General features: G+C 39.9%; 1 protein-coding gene across 3 annotated transcripts in view; it reads right to left on the reverse strand.

Moving 5' to 3' along the window:
- Positions 1–498: 498 nt before the first annotated feature.
- The window catches only part of LOC132386585 (gastrula zinc finger protein XlCGF26.1-like), a 146123-nt gene continuing 129453 nt past the window's right edge, over positions 499–17168 (reverse strand). For all 3 annotated transcript variants that reach the window (XM_059958881.1, XM_059958882.1, XM_059958880.1), the window contains one exon: positions 499–2986. In XM_059958881.1, the coding sequence (XP_059814864.1) occupies positions 886–2586 (1701 nt within the window). In that variant the 5' untranslated portion in view covers positions 2587–2986 and the 3' untranslated portion in view covers positions 499–885. The remainder of the gene's footprint in view (positions 2987–17168) is intronic.

Raw genomic sequence — 17168 nt, forward strand, 5'->3', positions numbered from 1 at the left:
GGACACTCTGACAGTGATGTCAGAAAAGAGAATGCTGTCCAAGTTGCATGCCATCTTAGACAATGACTCCCATCCGCTCCATAAAGTACTGGTTAGGCACAGGAATACATTCAGCCAGAGACTCATTCCACCGAGATGTAACACTGAGCATCACAGGAAGGCATTCCTGCCTGTGGCCATCAAACTTTTCAAATCTTCCCTCGGAGTGTCAGACACCCTGAGCCAATATGCTGGTCCTGGACTTATTTCCACTTGCAAAGATTAACTTATTATTATTTAATTATTGATGGTTTCATATTGCTATATTTCTACACTACCTTGGATGGTGCGGCTGTAACGAAACCCAATTTTCCTCAGGATCAATAAAGTACGTCTGTCTGTCTGTCTGTTCTGCAGGTTCCACAGTGTTAAAATGAGAGAACAGTTGCTGTAGATTTTATCCATCATCTTTACAAATCTACATACGAATTATCACCGAATGCGACTTGTCATGAGGGGTATCATCTTCAAATGAATGACCACATCACACACAGGCAAGGGTTAACACATAAGTGGTCTAAACAGGATATCCCAAATCAGATCCACTCCTATGGGTTAAATGAGGTGACAACCACACATTCGATGTACGGCGAATGGATAATTAACCCACCCTTGTGGGCATAGGAATGTTCTAAACAGTGACCTTTGGCCACTATTTCCCTGGTTTCAATCCTTTCATTTTTCATCCGTCTCCGTCTGACTCTGAGTGTCTGTGTCCTCGGTTAAAACGAAACAAGCTGCGAGCGATGTAAACAAGCTGCAAGTCAGACTTCTTAATTTCTCTCTCTTAAAATGACAGTCCACAGCAAACGAAACCTAGGGATTCATAACAACGGCCACTCCCCACTATGAATTGACGTGTTCCAGTAGTTGGGATGACTGAGTGAATCCCTTCCCACACTCTGAGCAGGTGAACGGCCTCTCTCCAGTGTGAACTCGCTGATAACTCAGTAGGGTGGATAGATCAGTGAATCTCTTCCCACAGACTGAGCACGTGAACGGCTTCTCCCCAGTGTGAACTCGATGATGTCTCTGTAGATTGGATAACTGAGTGAATCTCTTCCCACATTCTGAACAGTTAAACGGCTTCTCCCCAGTGTGAATTCGCTGATGCTTCCGTAGGGTGGATGTATCAGTGAATCTCTTCCCACATTCTGAGCAGGTGAACGGCTTCTCCCCAGTGTGAACTCGCTGATGACAAAGTAGGGCGGATGAATCAGTGAATCTCTTCCCACATTCTGAGCAGGTGAACAGCTTCTCCCCAGTGTGAACTCGCTGGTGTCTCTGTAGGTGGGATGACTGAGTGAATCCCTTCCCACAGACTGAGCAGGTGAATGGCTTCTCCCCAGTGTGAACTCGCTGATGATTCCGTAGGGTGGATGAATCAGTGAATCTCTTCCCACATTCTGAGCAGATGAACGGCTTCTCCCCAGTGTGAACTCGCTGATGACTCAGTAGGGTGGATGGATCAGTGAATCGCTTCCCACAGACTGTGCAGATGAACGGCTTCTCCCCAGTATGAACTCGATGATGTCTCTGTAGATTGGATGACTGAGTAAATCCCTTCCCACAGACTGAGCAGGTGAACGGCTTCTCCCCAATGTGAACTTGCTGGTGTGCCAGTAGGTGGGATGACCGAGTGAATCCCTTCCCACACTCTGAGCAGGTGAACGGCCTCTCTCCAGTGTGAACTCGCTGATGCCTCAGTAGGGTGGATAGATCAGTGAATCTCTTCCCACAGACTGAGCATGTGAAAGGCTTCTCCCCAGTGTGAACTCGATGATGTCTCTGTAGATTGAATAACTGAGTGAATCTCTTCCCACATTCTAAGCAGGTAAACGGCTTCTCCCCAGTGTGAACTCGCTGATGCTTCCGTAGGGTGGATGAATCAGTGAATCTCTTCCCACATTCTGAGCAGGTGAACGGTTTCTCCCCAGTGTGAAATCGCTGATGCTTCTGTAGTGCGGATGAATCAGTGAATCTTTTCCCACATTCTGAGCAGGTAAACGGCTTCTCCCCAGTGTGAACTCGCTGGTGTCTCTGTAAGTGGGTTGACTGAGTGAATCGCTTCCCACAGACTGAGCAGGTGAACGGCTTTTCCCCAGTGTGAACTCGCTGATGACTCTGTAGGGTGGATGAATAAGTGAATCTCTTCCCACATTCTGAGCAGGTGAACGGCTTCTCCCCAGTGTGAACTCGCTGATGACTCTGTAGGGTGGATGAATAAGTGAATCTCTTCCCACATTCTGAGCAGGTGAACGGCCCCTCCCCGGTGTAAACTCGCTGATGACTCTGTAGGTGGGATGACTGAGTGAATCTCTTCCCACAGACTGAACAGCTGAATGGCTTCTCCCCAGTGTGAACTCGCTGATGTACCAGTAAGGTGGATGACTTAGTGAATCCCTTCCCACATTCTGCGCAGGTGAAAGGCCTCTCTCCAGTGTGAACTCGCTGGTGACTCTGTAGGGTGGATGGCTGAGTGAATCCCTTCCCACAGACTGGGCAGGTGAATGGCTTCTCCCCAATGTGAACACGCTGGTGAGCCATTAGGTCAGATGACAGAGTGAATCCTTTCCCAGATGTTCAGCAGATGACCAGCCTCTGCCCAGTGTGAACTGACTGGTGTGTCCACAGGTGGGAAGACCGACTGAACGCCTTCTCACACACAGAACAGGTGAATGGCCTTGCCCAGTGTGAAATTACTGATGTACCTTCAATTGTGATAACCGACTGAATCCATTCCCACTGTCTGAACGGGTGAACAGCCTTTCTCCTGTGTAAAATGACGGGTTGCCAGTTGGTCAAATGACCGAATAAATCCCTCCCCACAGTTGAGCAGGAAGGATGGTCGATTGAATCCCTTGCTCCTTAAATATCTAGACAGAGACAACAAAACTGGTGTGCCGTGTTTGAACTTCCTGGAGACAAATTCCTTCTTGTTTTTAACCTGTAAAAAGATTTACAAAATCCATCAATGGGTGTAGGACAACATTTCAGATGAGATTACTTCAGTTACCAAGGTTTGACCTGGTATCGCACTGTTTCAGTGAGGTTCTACCCAAGTTGGACAGAGAAATCATCTCCTGACTGGGCAGAGTGCTGGTATCTGGAATGACCATCAATTCTTTGATGCTCTTCCTGTTTCTATAAGAATGGGGCATTTCTGTCATCTCCAATTTGTACCTTGGTGGAGTTAGACTCTCTCCATTGGTATTATTCCCTGTTCCTGCTGAGCTGCATGGGTGCCTGGCCCCACAGTAACAAAACCAGTCTCATGCAATTAGTCTTTCTTGATGTGCATCTAGGATTTTCTTTTATGTATTATTAACGTAAAGTGCCACAGTTTTAATGCCATATTAAAAATTCCTGTTGAGGTGAGTGGTTGGTCCGCACAACTGTTAAAAAGACAGAGTGAATTTTTGTAATATTTCACATTCTTGTAGAAAATTACAACACAGAAACAGGCCCTTTGGGCCATCTAGTCTGTGCTAAACTATTTAAACTGCCCACTCCCATACCCCTACCATCCAGGTACCTACATGAACCTCTGAAATGTTGAAATTGAGCTCGCATGCACCACTTGAGCTGGCTGCTCATTCCACACCCCGATGACTGTCTGTGTGAAGAAGCTTCCCCTCATATTCCCCTTAACATTTCACCTTTCACCCTTAACCCATGGCCTCTGGTTGTACTCCCACCCCATCTCAGTGGTAAAAGCCAGCTTGCATTTACACTATCTATGCCCCTCTATCACAATCAAATCTCCCCTCAATCTCCTACAGTCCAAGGAATAAAGTCCTGACCTGTTCAATCTTTCCTTATAACCCAAGTACTCCAGACCTGGCAACATCCTTGTGAATTTTCTCTGAACTCTTTCAAAGTCCTTACATCTTTCCTGTAGGTTGGTGACCAAAACTGTACTCAGTACTCCAAATTAGGCCTCACCAATGTTTTCTACAAGTCAACATAACATTCATCTATTGTTTTTTTTTTTTTTTTTAAAGTTCAAAGTATATTTTATTATCAAAGTACATATATGTCACTTTATACAACTCTGAGATTAATTTTCCTGTGGGCATACTCAGCAAATCTGTAGAACAGTAACTATAACAGGATCAATGGAAGATCAACCAGAGTGCAGAGGCAACAAACTGTGCAGATGCAAATAGAAATAAATAGCAATAAATAACAAGAACATGAAGTAACAAGAGTCGTTAAAGCCTGATGATTGTGAGGTAGTAACCTTTTTCCATTAGAAAAAATTACTTATAATTTAAGAGATAAATATGAAACATTTTTGAAAATTTGGAGCCCTTATTTACAAAAGACAGGATTAAATATATAGATGCTTTTAAGATGAAACAATTGGTTATTAGGGGAAAGAAATAAATATACATATTAAAATTATTACGAACTCCATGGAGCATGTGGAGATCTTCCAACCACCAGGCATTCTTTCTTTCTTTCTTTCTTTCTTTCTTTCTTTTTTTTTCTAAGGGGCAGTTAGGGGGGAGGGGTTAAGGGGAGGGGGTATGGGTTATATACATTGTTTTTTCATACTTTGTAATCATTTAAAAATGCAATAAAAAATTATTAAAAAAAAAAAAAAACATTCATCTATTGTTGTCAGTACTTTTGTTCATGAAGGCCATTGGGCTAAAATCTTCCCTTCCATCTCTATCTAACTGTGATACCACTTTCAGTGAATTAAGGACTTTCTTCTACAACAGGTCCCTTTCTTCTACAACACTCCTCCGTGCCCGACCAGTCACTGTGAAAGACCTCCCTCGGTAGGTCAGACCAAAGTGCAACAACTCACACTTGTCTGCATTAAATTCCTTTTTCCATTTCTCAAACCATTTTGCCAGCTGGTCCAGATCGCACTGCAAGTTTAAATGCTTTTTTGGCATTGACTAGATGGGACAAATAGCCTGTTTCTTTACTGAACTTCTCCATGTTTATATGGCAGAGAAGCTGGCCAAACTTGTTTGGAAGGGAAAGGGTAGGAGTGACAATTGAGCAGCAGTGGCTGGAGTTTCTGGAGCAATTTGGGACCTGAGTGATTCCACAGAAGTGGAAGCATCAGAAAGACAGGAGGACAGAACTGTGGCTAAAATGAGAAGCCAGAGCCAACATAAATGTCAAAGAGAGGGCAAACAAAAGAACAAATATTCGGAAGCTTTGAGAAACCAAAAGACAACAAAAAAATTCAGATGAGCTCAGTGCGTGGAATTATGACTTGTAGTCATTAATGGGTCTCGGTAGCACCCAACAGTCTGAGGCATTTAGTGGAATAATATATACGAGGCTTCAATTTCTCTTCAAAACCAAGGTTCCCTGGACCAGTTACCTTTCAACTTTCATTTTGGCAGGCACATACAAACTCTGCATCCTCAAAAATTCACATCTGAAGACCTCCCACTTACAGGTACTCCTTTGCCAGGAAACAACCTGTCCCAAACCACACTTGTCTGATCCTTTCTGATACCATCAAAATTGACCTTTCTCCATTTTAGAATCTCATCCCGTGGTCCAGACCTCTCTTTTTCCATATTTACTTTGAATCTCATGGCATTATGATCACTAATTTCTGTCACCAGCCCTGATCATTTCCTAACAGCTTATTGCACACTTCTACATCAGGAATTCTACGTATTGATTAAGGGCACATATGACAAACTCTACCTCATCTAGTCCTTTACAGTTTAGGAGTCCCAGTCAATATGTGGAAAGTTAAAATCACTTACTGAATCAACCTTTTTGTTTATTGGCATGGTCTGCAATCTCTCTACAAATTTGTTCCTCTAAATCCCTGAGACTGTTGGCTGCAACCAAGTCCCAATATTGGTTACAATATCATAATTCCCTACCTGAGCTCATCTGGCTTTCCTACGATGCTTCTTGCATTGTGATATACACAGCTCAGCACATTCATTGCACCAGGCTCAACCATCTAACTGCTGAATCTATCTATGATCTGAACATCTGACTGGTGTCAAGGAAACAAACCCTCCATCATTGTCACAAAAACAAAGGAGCTGATTGTGGACGACAGGAGGAATGGAGACAGGATAACCCCTATTGACATCATTGGATCTGCGGTTAAGAAGGTGAACAGCTTTAAGTTCCTCGGCATAAACATCACAAAGCACCTTACATTGTCTGTACATACCGGCTGTGTTGTGAAAAGAGCACAGCAGTACCTCTGTCACCACAGATAGTTGAAAAAGTTGGAGATGGGGACCAAAATTCTGAGGACTTTCTACAGGGAAACAATTGAGAGCACCCTGACTGGCTGCATCTCTGCCTGGTATGGGAACTGTACTTTCCTTAATTGCAGGAAACCTCAGAGAGTGTTGCGGACAGCCCAGCACATCCGTAGTGGTGAACTTTCCACTATTCAGTACCTTTACACAGACAGGTGTATAAAAAGGGCCCAAAGGAAATCAGGGACCAAATTCACCAAAACCACAATCTGTTCCTGCTGCCACCATCCAGGAAATGGTACCACAGCAAAAGGAGCAACAGGCTCCACCAGGTCATCAGACTGATTAATTCATGCTGATACAATTGCATTTCGATGTTATATTGACTGTCCTGTGTACAAACGATCTATCATAAATTACCATAAATTGCACATTGCACATTTAGATGGAGACATAACATAAAGATTTCTACTCCTCATGTTTATGAAGTATGTATCTAATAAAGTCAATTCAATTCAATTCACCCTCTCCATTATCTGTTTGGTCATTCTGGCTCCCATTCCCCTTACAGCTTATTTTAACCACATCACCCGCTTCACCCTCACTAGCACTAGCATGCCTTACCACTTGGATATCAGTCCCCTCTTGTTCTGTTCCCCTAACTAATGAATCCCCTATCACCCCTTTGACTGTCAGGTAATCCCCTTCACCACCAGTTTCTAAAGTGGTCTACCTTTTGTTGTGTTTGATGGGCACAAGAGTTCTCCGCAATGGCTATTTAACCTCATTCCCCTTCCTGACTCTCTCCCAGTTTCCTGTGTCCTGCTCCTTGGGTGTAACTCACCTCTCTTCATGTCATATCTATCACCCTCTCCAACTCCCAGATGATCCGGAATTTATCCATTTCAGGTTCCATCTCCTTAACGTACAGGGTGCACATCTTGTAGGTGAGGACATCAGGGACACTGGAGGTCTCACCACCTTCCCACCAATGTCCCCTCTAATTTGTAATGACCACTGTGCACTCAAATCCTGTACTGTGCACTATTTTTAACTCGGTGACATGTGCACAGTAAATTTTATACAGAGAGGTAATTGTTTTCACAGCTAGCAAATCACTGTTGATAAGTACTTTGATCTCCCCTGGGTTTGATCGAGTTCATCTGCACTCTCACACAACCTATGTAGTAGGCCTGTAACGGGTAATGAAGGATTTTCTCACCAAAGCTTTTGCATATTGCCCATATGTGGTTTGCTTGCTAAATTATGCTTTAAAAAGTCAGATTTGCAAATATTACTCCACTTCTTCCCACTTACAAATTCTCCAGCACCTCTTGCATTGCCACAATACACACAGGTAACACCAGTTTCTATATTGGGCATAAAGATTTCCCCTGAACCCTCCTGACGAATTAAGGGTATATAAAAAATTCATTTTGAACCTGTGTAACCTCTGGGTAAAAGAATAATTTGGAATGAATAGGAATTTTGAACTGGTGAACTCCGTCTTCAGCGTTTAGCTAAGACAGACTCATTACCCGTTCTCTGTGGCTTGCAGAGAGACACATTGAGAGCTGATAAGATTATACATTGTATCCTTGTTGTGAGTATCCTTGGAGGAGGACTCACTGATAGGGACAGGAATGAACATCTGTTTGTAATTAAGTCAGGGCCTTGCAAAGGGAATAACTGATAAGGACTGGACAGTCCACCCATCTATAATTAAAACCAAACTCTGTTATCTAAGTAATTAAGTTTTGCATCAACACACTTAGTGTGTGTGCCAGTTCAAATAACATCTTGCAATATTAATGTATGGGATGTACTATTTATAAATATATGGCTGTAACCCAAGTCATTCGACTTGTCAGAAGGTGGCAGTGCTCCCCTTTGACAACTGGGTCTCAAAACTCCTGCAGGCATTTGAATGCACAATAAACCATGGCGTCGATAAGAAGCTGGTCTCCTGAGTTTTATTCAGATTCAACTTTAACATTTGGCATCATGAACAGCATCCCAATATAGGTAGTGCCAAGCAGACGGGCTGAGTAAGCATCTGGACCACTCCGGGGACTGCGGAGACCGAAAGGAAGCCCAATGGGTATTTGTCACTCACCGTTAGTTCCTTTGGACGTACGGTGCCTCACTCAAGGCTGATCACATAACTTGACAGGATCAGGAAAGAATTTGTTGGGAGATTTGTATAAGGTAGGCAAAATTTTACTAAGTGGCCAGGAGGCAGACATGCCAGGTAAATTCATCCATTAAGCAGGAGGTGCCAGCCGGGTACATTTATCTCATTGTTAATTGAGCAGGAGGCTTTGTGCCCAATAAATTACTTAGAGACCACTGGTCAATTGCAGACGATTGATACGAGTGGGCCAGCAGCAGCCCGACACAATTTGTGTGAGAGTTCTTCAGACAAGGAAAAATATTTGTGAATGTTGAGTGCAGTGCTGAATAAGAAATTGGGGAACAAAATGTGGCCACGGATGGGGGAGGGTGCAGGAGCCTGGGTTATTATCTCATGAGAACAAGCAGTAAATTTGATTTGGATAATGAATTGAGGAAAGAAGTGGAAATTGTTGAAAAGGGAATGGAAGGAAAAGGCAGTTGTAAAGCAGAACTTTGCTGGCTATGCCACTGGTGGCATAGTGGCTTCAGCGTTGGACTTAGAGGCAAGAGGTCCCGAGTTCGAATCCAGCCGACTCCCTTACACTGTTTCATCTGTGCTGGGTTAGAGCTGGTGAACAAAACAACTCACCCAGCAGAAGGCAATGGCAAACTACTGCTGTAACTTGCCTTGTACATGATTTCCCAACACCACACAGTGGCGTAGAAGGAAATCCTTGGCTAACTGGAATAAATTCCATATGTGACATACCTTTAAAGTGGAACAGTATATTATCAGCAAGTTGGAGGAATAATGCATGTGATAAAGGGATAGAGTCGTGGTCACCAACCATTTTAAGCCCAAGATCCCCTACCTTGGCCTTACTAAAATGCAAGATCGACCCAGATCAATTAGTTACACGCATGCACAGGAGGGCAGAAAAGACCGGAAATAAAACCCCACAACCTGGAAGTAGAAATAATGTATAAACACTGGGGCACCCGCCCTTTTTTTGCACCGCAGACCAGTTTAATATTGACAATATTCTTGCGGACCGGCTGACGGGGGATGGGGTGGGTGGGGGTGTGAACCACGATAGGGATACAGCGATACTCGAAGCAGGTTCCTTATGATCAGTCTATTCCGTAATATCGTTTTCGCGCCTCTCGGCACTTAGCTTCTGTCCCGTGCTGCTCACGTTTTCTCCGCTGAAAAAACTCAACACATTTGCATTTAAGTGCAGGGTGCTTGGACTCGGGGTACCGAAGCAGATTTGAGGGCTTCATTGCCTCATTGGACAGCCTCCTGCCCGCCCTCCACCAGATGCCTTGGCTTGGTTTGGTTGGTCGTGGGTTGGTTGAGAGGACAATGTCAGGGCCGGAGGTCCCTGTGCTGGGGCTGTGGTAGACAGTTTGGAGAGAGTGACCGACTGAGCAAGGAGTGTAACAGGGCACGCGCCCGCCCCCCCCTTGTAGGACCTATCAGCCGACAAAAGTTTGTTTCATCAGATCACAGCATGGTAGCTGCTCTGATACCTATGAAACGCTGAGCCCGAATTAGGTCGACGGCGAATATTTTAGCACCAGATTCCCCACGAACATTCAGTGTGCTAAACAGGTTTAGAGGCAGCACTCCAGGCCAGTAGTGACGGCACTTCCCACCGGCCGCCCGAGGCCAACTGGTGATCTCTGGCATGAGAGTGTCACTGCGGTTCGGCGACTGATGACCTCGCGTGCACTCAAGTTCAACAGTGGGCTGACAGGGAATGAGGAAAGGTGCAGCTGACTCATGTTGTTTCCTCGCGACCCAGTGGTTGGGGACCACTGAAGTATACTGTGTAGTGCGGGGGAGTTACACGCATGTAGAAAAAATGGAACTAAAACCCCACAACCCGGGAACAATCTCTCAACAGTTTCTTCCTTTCTTCCCTTTTCCCAGGATCTACTGAGGAAATCTCAAAAGCAGACTAGTCGATCACAATCAACAGCTTGGCGACCACTAGGATAGAGGTAAGTACTGCAGAAGGAACACCAAAGTTTGGGAGACGTTACAAACAGAGCATGAATGGATGGATGGGCGCCGAAAACAACAGCAGGAAAAACAACGTAAGCAAACCAAGGCCGGTCTACATAGGAGAGAAAGGCAGGAATGTCAGTCTAAAGTTACAACTGATAGGGAAACATGGAATCCCGAACCCATGTCTGGCATATCGACACTGTATGAGTTTTGTGGCCTGCTAAAGCACTTTCTTAGGAGACCAAGCCTTTAATGATGGGAATCTGCCCCCCCCCCCCCAATTTAATGTCTTACTGCTCCAATGCTTACCAACTAAGTTAGCCAACAGCATTAACAAATAATATGGATTGGCCTGACAATGACCAAAATTGAATGCAATGAGCTTTGACATATCATTGGACCAGGGCTTTCAAATGCCTATCAACCCCGAAGAGAACTAATATTACAGGTGAATGGAGACTGTCTCTGTCTGTCGATGGAGTAGCACTAATTCTGTGCTGCTCTTAGTTTTCTCTCCCGCTCACAGCTTAAATTTTGAATTTCAAATTTTTAATTGCTGATTCTTGAAGGGGAGTGACATGTCTATGTCTACGAGAAGTGGGAAGAATCTGCATGAACCTACTGACAAAGGTAATGAAAAAGGAAAGACATCGAAGGAAAGATCTGATGAAATGCCATCATGGGCTGAAGATATTGTTCGGACACTGAAATCAATTCAAGATCAGAATAAGGCAATTAAAGATCAACTGGAAAAGAATATAATGAAATGAACTTATTTCTGGGAAAACTTAAAGATATGGAAACTCAAGTTACTAATCATGAAGAGGAATTGAAGTTAACTAAGCAAAAACTGTCTGAAACTATAACCTGTTTGGAAAAAAATCGTTAATAAGATTATTGATTTGCAAACTAGGTCTCGCAGAAACAACATACGAATCATTGGATTGCAGTAAGGAGCTGAAAATGGAGACATAATTGTTTACTTTGGTAAGCTCTTTCATGATCTATTTCTGACTATTTCATCACAGCTACTTGCTATTGAAAGAGCACACAGGCTGTCCACTTCGAAATTTAAAGACTCAACCAGATCAAGATCTGTTTTGGCTTGTTTTCATCACTTTAAAATAAAAGATCAAATAATGCGACAGGGAAGAAAACAGAGTTTTCAGATTCAGTGAGTCTGAGCTCCGTTTTTATGAAGATTATCCAAAAGAAGTAATGGAACAAAGAGCAAGATTTGCTTTGGTAATGAAACAAGCATATGATAAGAAACGATTCCCCTCTTTGAGTTACCCGACAAGAATGAAAGTTTTTCCTCCTAATTCTTCCCCATGTACTTTCTTTGACCCAAAAGTCGAGCTGGATTTTGTCCAGGCTATACCAGTCACCACCACTGACGTTACTACTGAATGAACTATCTGAAAAGCTGTTTGTTTATCTGTATATTACTCACACTACAAAAAGAAGATATATGAAGGCTATTTGGATATTTCATTGACAGATTAATAAAAGAAGAAAAGAAAACCTGCTCATCATTACATCCTATTGGATTTTTGTTTGGAAAGAACATTTACGGATCAAGTTTGACTGTTTAAATGGTTAATTACATATTTGACTGAGAAAAGAGGACAATAGGATTTGTTCCTTTTATCTAATATTTGGTTTGATTTTTTTTGTTATTTCTTAAATTACTAACTGGTAGTTTTTTTTTCTACCAACAGGGTTTCTTTTTATATATTTATCTGGGAGGGTTAAGTTACTATGATTTTACTAATTAATATTTCCATCAATTTAGATCAGTTAAGTATACTATTAACTTTTTTTCATCTGTTTTATTATAGCGCCCTATAACTGAATTTAAAGTTTTCTTAGGGATTTAAAGCTAAACTTAAGATGGGGCTGGCTATTCTCTATAAGAGATTATGTTATTTTGGTTCTTTTACTGTTTAACACATGATAGAATGTAAACACTCTCCTTTGTTGAGACTTTACTGTCTTTCTTGCAAGGTCATTTTATTTATTTTATGTACTGGCTGGGGGGAGGCAGAGATGAGAACAACAGAGTGGCCCATGTCTTTGCATCTATCTTAGTTCACTTGCCTTTTTTTCAGGCTTTTGGGAGGGTGGGTGGGTTTAAAGTTAGGAGTTTTTTTTTTCCCCATTGGGTGGTTCCAGAGCATGCGTGTTTTCTATCTGGCTTTATTCTTCATCACTGCCATCTTTGATAATCCCGTATTGGTATGTGTTCTGCACATGTATAAAGTAAATTAGAATAAAATTATAGCATGGCAGTTAAATGGATTCATGTAATCATTTGGAATATACGTGGTTGGAATTATCCTATTAAACAAAAAAGACTTAAAATTATTAATCGGTTCCAAACTGATATAATTTTTGCTCAGGAGACGCATAACAAGGCAGGAGATCAAAATAGATTTTTTCGCTGGTGGAATGGAAAACAGCTCCATGCTACTTCTCAGAGCAAAAGTAAGGGTGTGTCTATCTTTATTAAATCTAATATATTTACTCAAGAGGATAATGGTCCTCATTAGGTCAGATTCTAATGGTAGATTTTTAATTGTTAAAGGAGTGACTTGTAATAGAATGGTTGTTTTGGTTAATTTGTATGGTCCTAATTTAGATGATCCTGCTTTTTTTAAAAAAAAATATCTGCTTTACTGCCAGATTTAAATGAGTATATGTTGTTAGTGGGTGGGGATTTTAACTGTTGCTTAAATCCTATGACTGATAAGAGCTCAACTAATCAATGACTTCCAAATCATTTTGCATCAGTTATTAACTCTTTTTTGACCAATTTTGTGTTGATCGAATTATGGAGGCATTTACACCCTGATAACAGAGAATATTGTTTTTCTTTCCATGTTTATAAAATATATTCAAGGATTGATTATATTATAGTTGATCCCTGTCTTTTGCCTAATGTTAAAAACTGTGAATATGACGCTATTGCTATACCTGAGCATGCGCCTTTGAGTTTGTCCTTTGAATTTGATGATGACATTTTTGGCCGTCCACCATGGCACATGTCTCAGACTTTATTGCAAAGCTCTGACTTTATCCGTTTTATCAAAAGCCAGATTAAAGAATTTTTTACTTTTTAATGATATAAGTGGTATGTCTAAATTAATTATATTGGATACATTCAAAGCATTTTTAGGTGGTCAGATTATTTCTTATTCAACTAAACTTAAAAAACAGACTGAAGCAAAATTAGATAAAATTTCAAAACAAATTAAAGATTTAGATAATATCTATGTGACTTACCCTAATATTGACATTTAAAAAAAGGGTGGAACTTCAATCATAATATAACCAATTATTAACGCATTCAATTGAAGTTGATCTATTTAAGTTAAAGACCCAATTTTATATGTTTGGAGATAAAAATAATAAACTACTTGCATCTCAATTAAAATCAGCTGGAGCCAAGAGGCAAATTTTGAAAATTCGTAGAAAAGATGGTACCCTGGCTCGGGATTATGAAGAAATTTATAAGATTTTTCAAGACTTTTATAATGAACTTTATAAATCTCAATGTCCAGTGGACTCTTCTGAAATGAATGTTGTGTTTTTTTACAAATGATTGCTTTCCCTAAAATTTCTGTTGAGGATCAAAAAACTCTGGATGCCTAAATTACTGAATCCAGAATTCATGAAGCTATTTTCTCAAGGCAATCTGGTAAGGCCCTGGGACTTGCCGGTTATCCTGTAGAATTTTATAAAAAATTTGGAAAATTGCTTTCTCCGTATATGTTGGAGATGTTTAAAGAATCTTTTGTGAAAAGTGATTTACCCTCTACTTTTTATGAAGCTTCTATTTCTTTAATTCTCAAAAAGAATAAAGATCCTTCTGATTGTGCCTCATACAGACCTATTTCATTATTGAATGTTGATACTAATATTCACTTAAAGATAATGGCCAATCTGTTGGAGAGTATTTTGGGTAAAATCATTTTTAAAGATCAAACAGGCTTTATAAAGGGTCATTATTCTTTCTCAAATATTCGGAAATTATATAACATTATACATTCACCTTCTTCTAAAACTCCACAATGCCTTATATCTTTGGATGCTGAAAAAGTATTTGATTAAATTGAATGGAAATATTTATTTAATACTTTAGAAAAAAATGGTTTTGGTATTAATTTTAATAATTGGATAAAAATGATATATAAAGCTCCTATTGCTGTTGTTATCACTAATAACTGTAGGTCTCCTTTTTTCAGCTATCACGGGGGACAAGCCAAGCTTGTCCATTAAGTCCTTTGTTATGTAAATTAAGATTCGAGCCCCTTGCTATTGCTCTTTGTGAAGCCGAAAATATTCATGGGATTTTTGTGAATGAGACCATGCACAAGATCTCTCTTTACACTGATGATCTATTGGTATAGATATCCAAGCCTGAATAATCTATTCCTGCTTTGCTAAAATTATATGACTAAATCGGAGACCTTTCAGGATACAAAATAAATTTTAGTAGAAGTGAATTACTTCCTTTAAATGAATCTGTCTCTATATATGATAATATTCCTTTTAAAGTTATGGATTCTTTTAGATATTTAGGGGTTATAATTACTAAAAAATATCAGGATCTTTATAAAGCCAATTTTCCTCCTTTAGTGGATTTTTTTAGATTTGTTTTTACAAGACTGTTTAATGTCTTTTTCACAGTTAATGGACAAATATGATATCTCTAATACACATTTTTCAGATATTTACAGGTTGGGAATTTTTTACGTGATTTTTTAACCAATTTACCCCTTGGCCTGCTCTTTAAATTTGGCTTATGCTATTTTTCAGTTTAAACCTTGTCAAAAACAATTAATAGTAATCCTTTATAAACAGTTAATGAATGCTCGCATGTCGCCTAATGATAGGGTTCAACGCACCTGGGAAGTACAACTTCAACATTCACTTTCAGATAATCAGTGGAGTAAAATTTATTATTTAGTCAATAATTCACCTATCTCCACATGCCATATCTAAATTCAGTTTAAGATAGTACACAGGGCCCATATGTCCAAAGATAAATTGGCTCATATTTTTTCTAATATAAGCCCTATTTGTGACAGATGTACTGAAGAAGTAGCTACTCTTATGTTTTGGTCAGGTGCAAGTTTAAACAATTTTTGGAGGGATGTGTTTGGAATATTATCTAAAGTTATAGATGTGGATGTTCAAACTAATCCACTTACAGCAATTTTTGGGATTATTCCAGAAGAAGCACGCAAAATGTCTGCTTCCGCCCAACAAAATTTTTATATTTATTTCAGAATATTCCTGTTTTTGTTTACTAAGAAGTTTTTTTGATCGGATTGGTTCTATTATTCTATCTTTTATTTGGGATAATAAAAGACCAAGAATTGGTAAATGTCATTTGCAAAAGTTGAAAAAGGATGGTGGTCTCACTTTGCCTAATCTATGAATGTATTATTGGGCTGTTAACGCGGTGTATGTCCTTCTGATTACATTGGGTTGATAGGAATGAACAGCCAATATGGGTAGACCAGGAACCGAGAGCTGTGAAACAGTTTTATTTAACTTCGTTATTCGGAGTTACCTATACAATTAGCTAACGTTGCTAATTTAAACCTATATCCTGTGGTTAAGCACTCTTTACAAATTTGGATCCAGTTCCGCAATTTTTTTAATCTTAAAAAGGTTAAACTTTGTAGTATAATTTATCATAATTACTTTTTTAAACCTTCTTGGAGTGTTGCAATTTTTTTTTTACTTTGGAAAAATAAAGGTATTAATTTGTTTTTGGATTTATTTAAAGAAGGCAGATTGAGGTCTTTTGAACAATTTGTTGATAAGTATTCTCTCTTATATTCACATTTTTTACAATATCTTCAAGTTCGACATATTTTACAAAAATATTTAAATAATTTTCCTTACATATTGGAGGCTGATTTGTTAGATACTATTATGAATATGAACCCCTCGTTGAACGGTTCTGTTGGAAGAATTTATAATTTATTATTACAAAGGGATAAGCGTCCTTTACTTCAGATTAAACGGGACTGGGAGAAGGAACTCAATTTCTTTTTTATATGGCAGAATTGGACATGGATTCTGAAGCTGGTTAACTCTTCTTCGATCTGTGCTAGTCATTCACTGATTCAATTTAAAATTGTACATTATTACCATTTGACGAAGGAGAGACTTCCGAAAATATTTCCCAATGTTGACAAGTATTGGGATAGATGTAAAAATGAGATAGCCACACTGACACATGTGTTCTGGTGAAGTTCAATATTAAATCAGTTTTGGAAGTCAGTCTTTTCGACAATTTCTAAAGCACTCAGAATCAACTTACAACCTAATAAATTGACTATGCTTTTTGGAATAATTCCTCAAAATATCCATGGTGTTTGTTACATTGACAGCTAGGAGGGCCACCTTGTTGAAATGGAAGGATATATCAGCTCCTACTTTGTCACAATGGCTCTCTCAGGTGATGCTGTGTCTTGGAGAAAATTAGAAGTCGAACCTTTGTACTTTTATTTGATTTTGAGAACAGATGGGGCTCATCTGTTCATTATTATCATTTCAGTTAACTGATAGATTTCCTCCACGATCTAAATGTAAATTTTTTTGATATATCTTTTCTTTCTTTTTGGCGGTTTGATGTTTATTTTTAGAAGCTTTTTGTATGACGCACGGCTCCGGGGTTGTACCTCCAATGGGTTTCTTTTTTTCCCCCTCACTTTTCTTTCTTTTAATTTACAAAATTTTCAATCCTTAAGATAATTTCCTCTTTTATGAGGCAT

The sequence above is a fragment of the Hypanus sabinus genome, unplaced genomic scaffold (genome assembly GCF_030144855.1).
Source record: "Hypanus sabinus isolate sHypSab1 unplaced genomic scaffold, sHypSab1.hap1 scaffold_122, whole genome shotgun sequence".
Taxonomy (NCBI): Eukaryota; Metazoa; Chordata; class Chondrichthyes; order Myliobatiformes; family Dasyatidae; genus Hypanus; species Hypanus sabinus.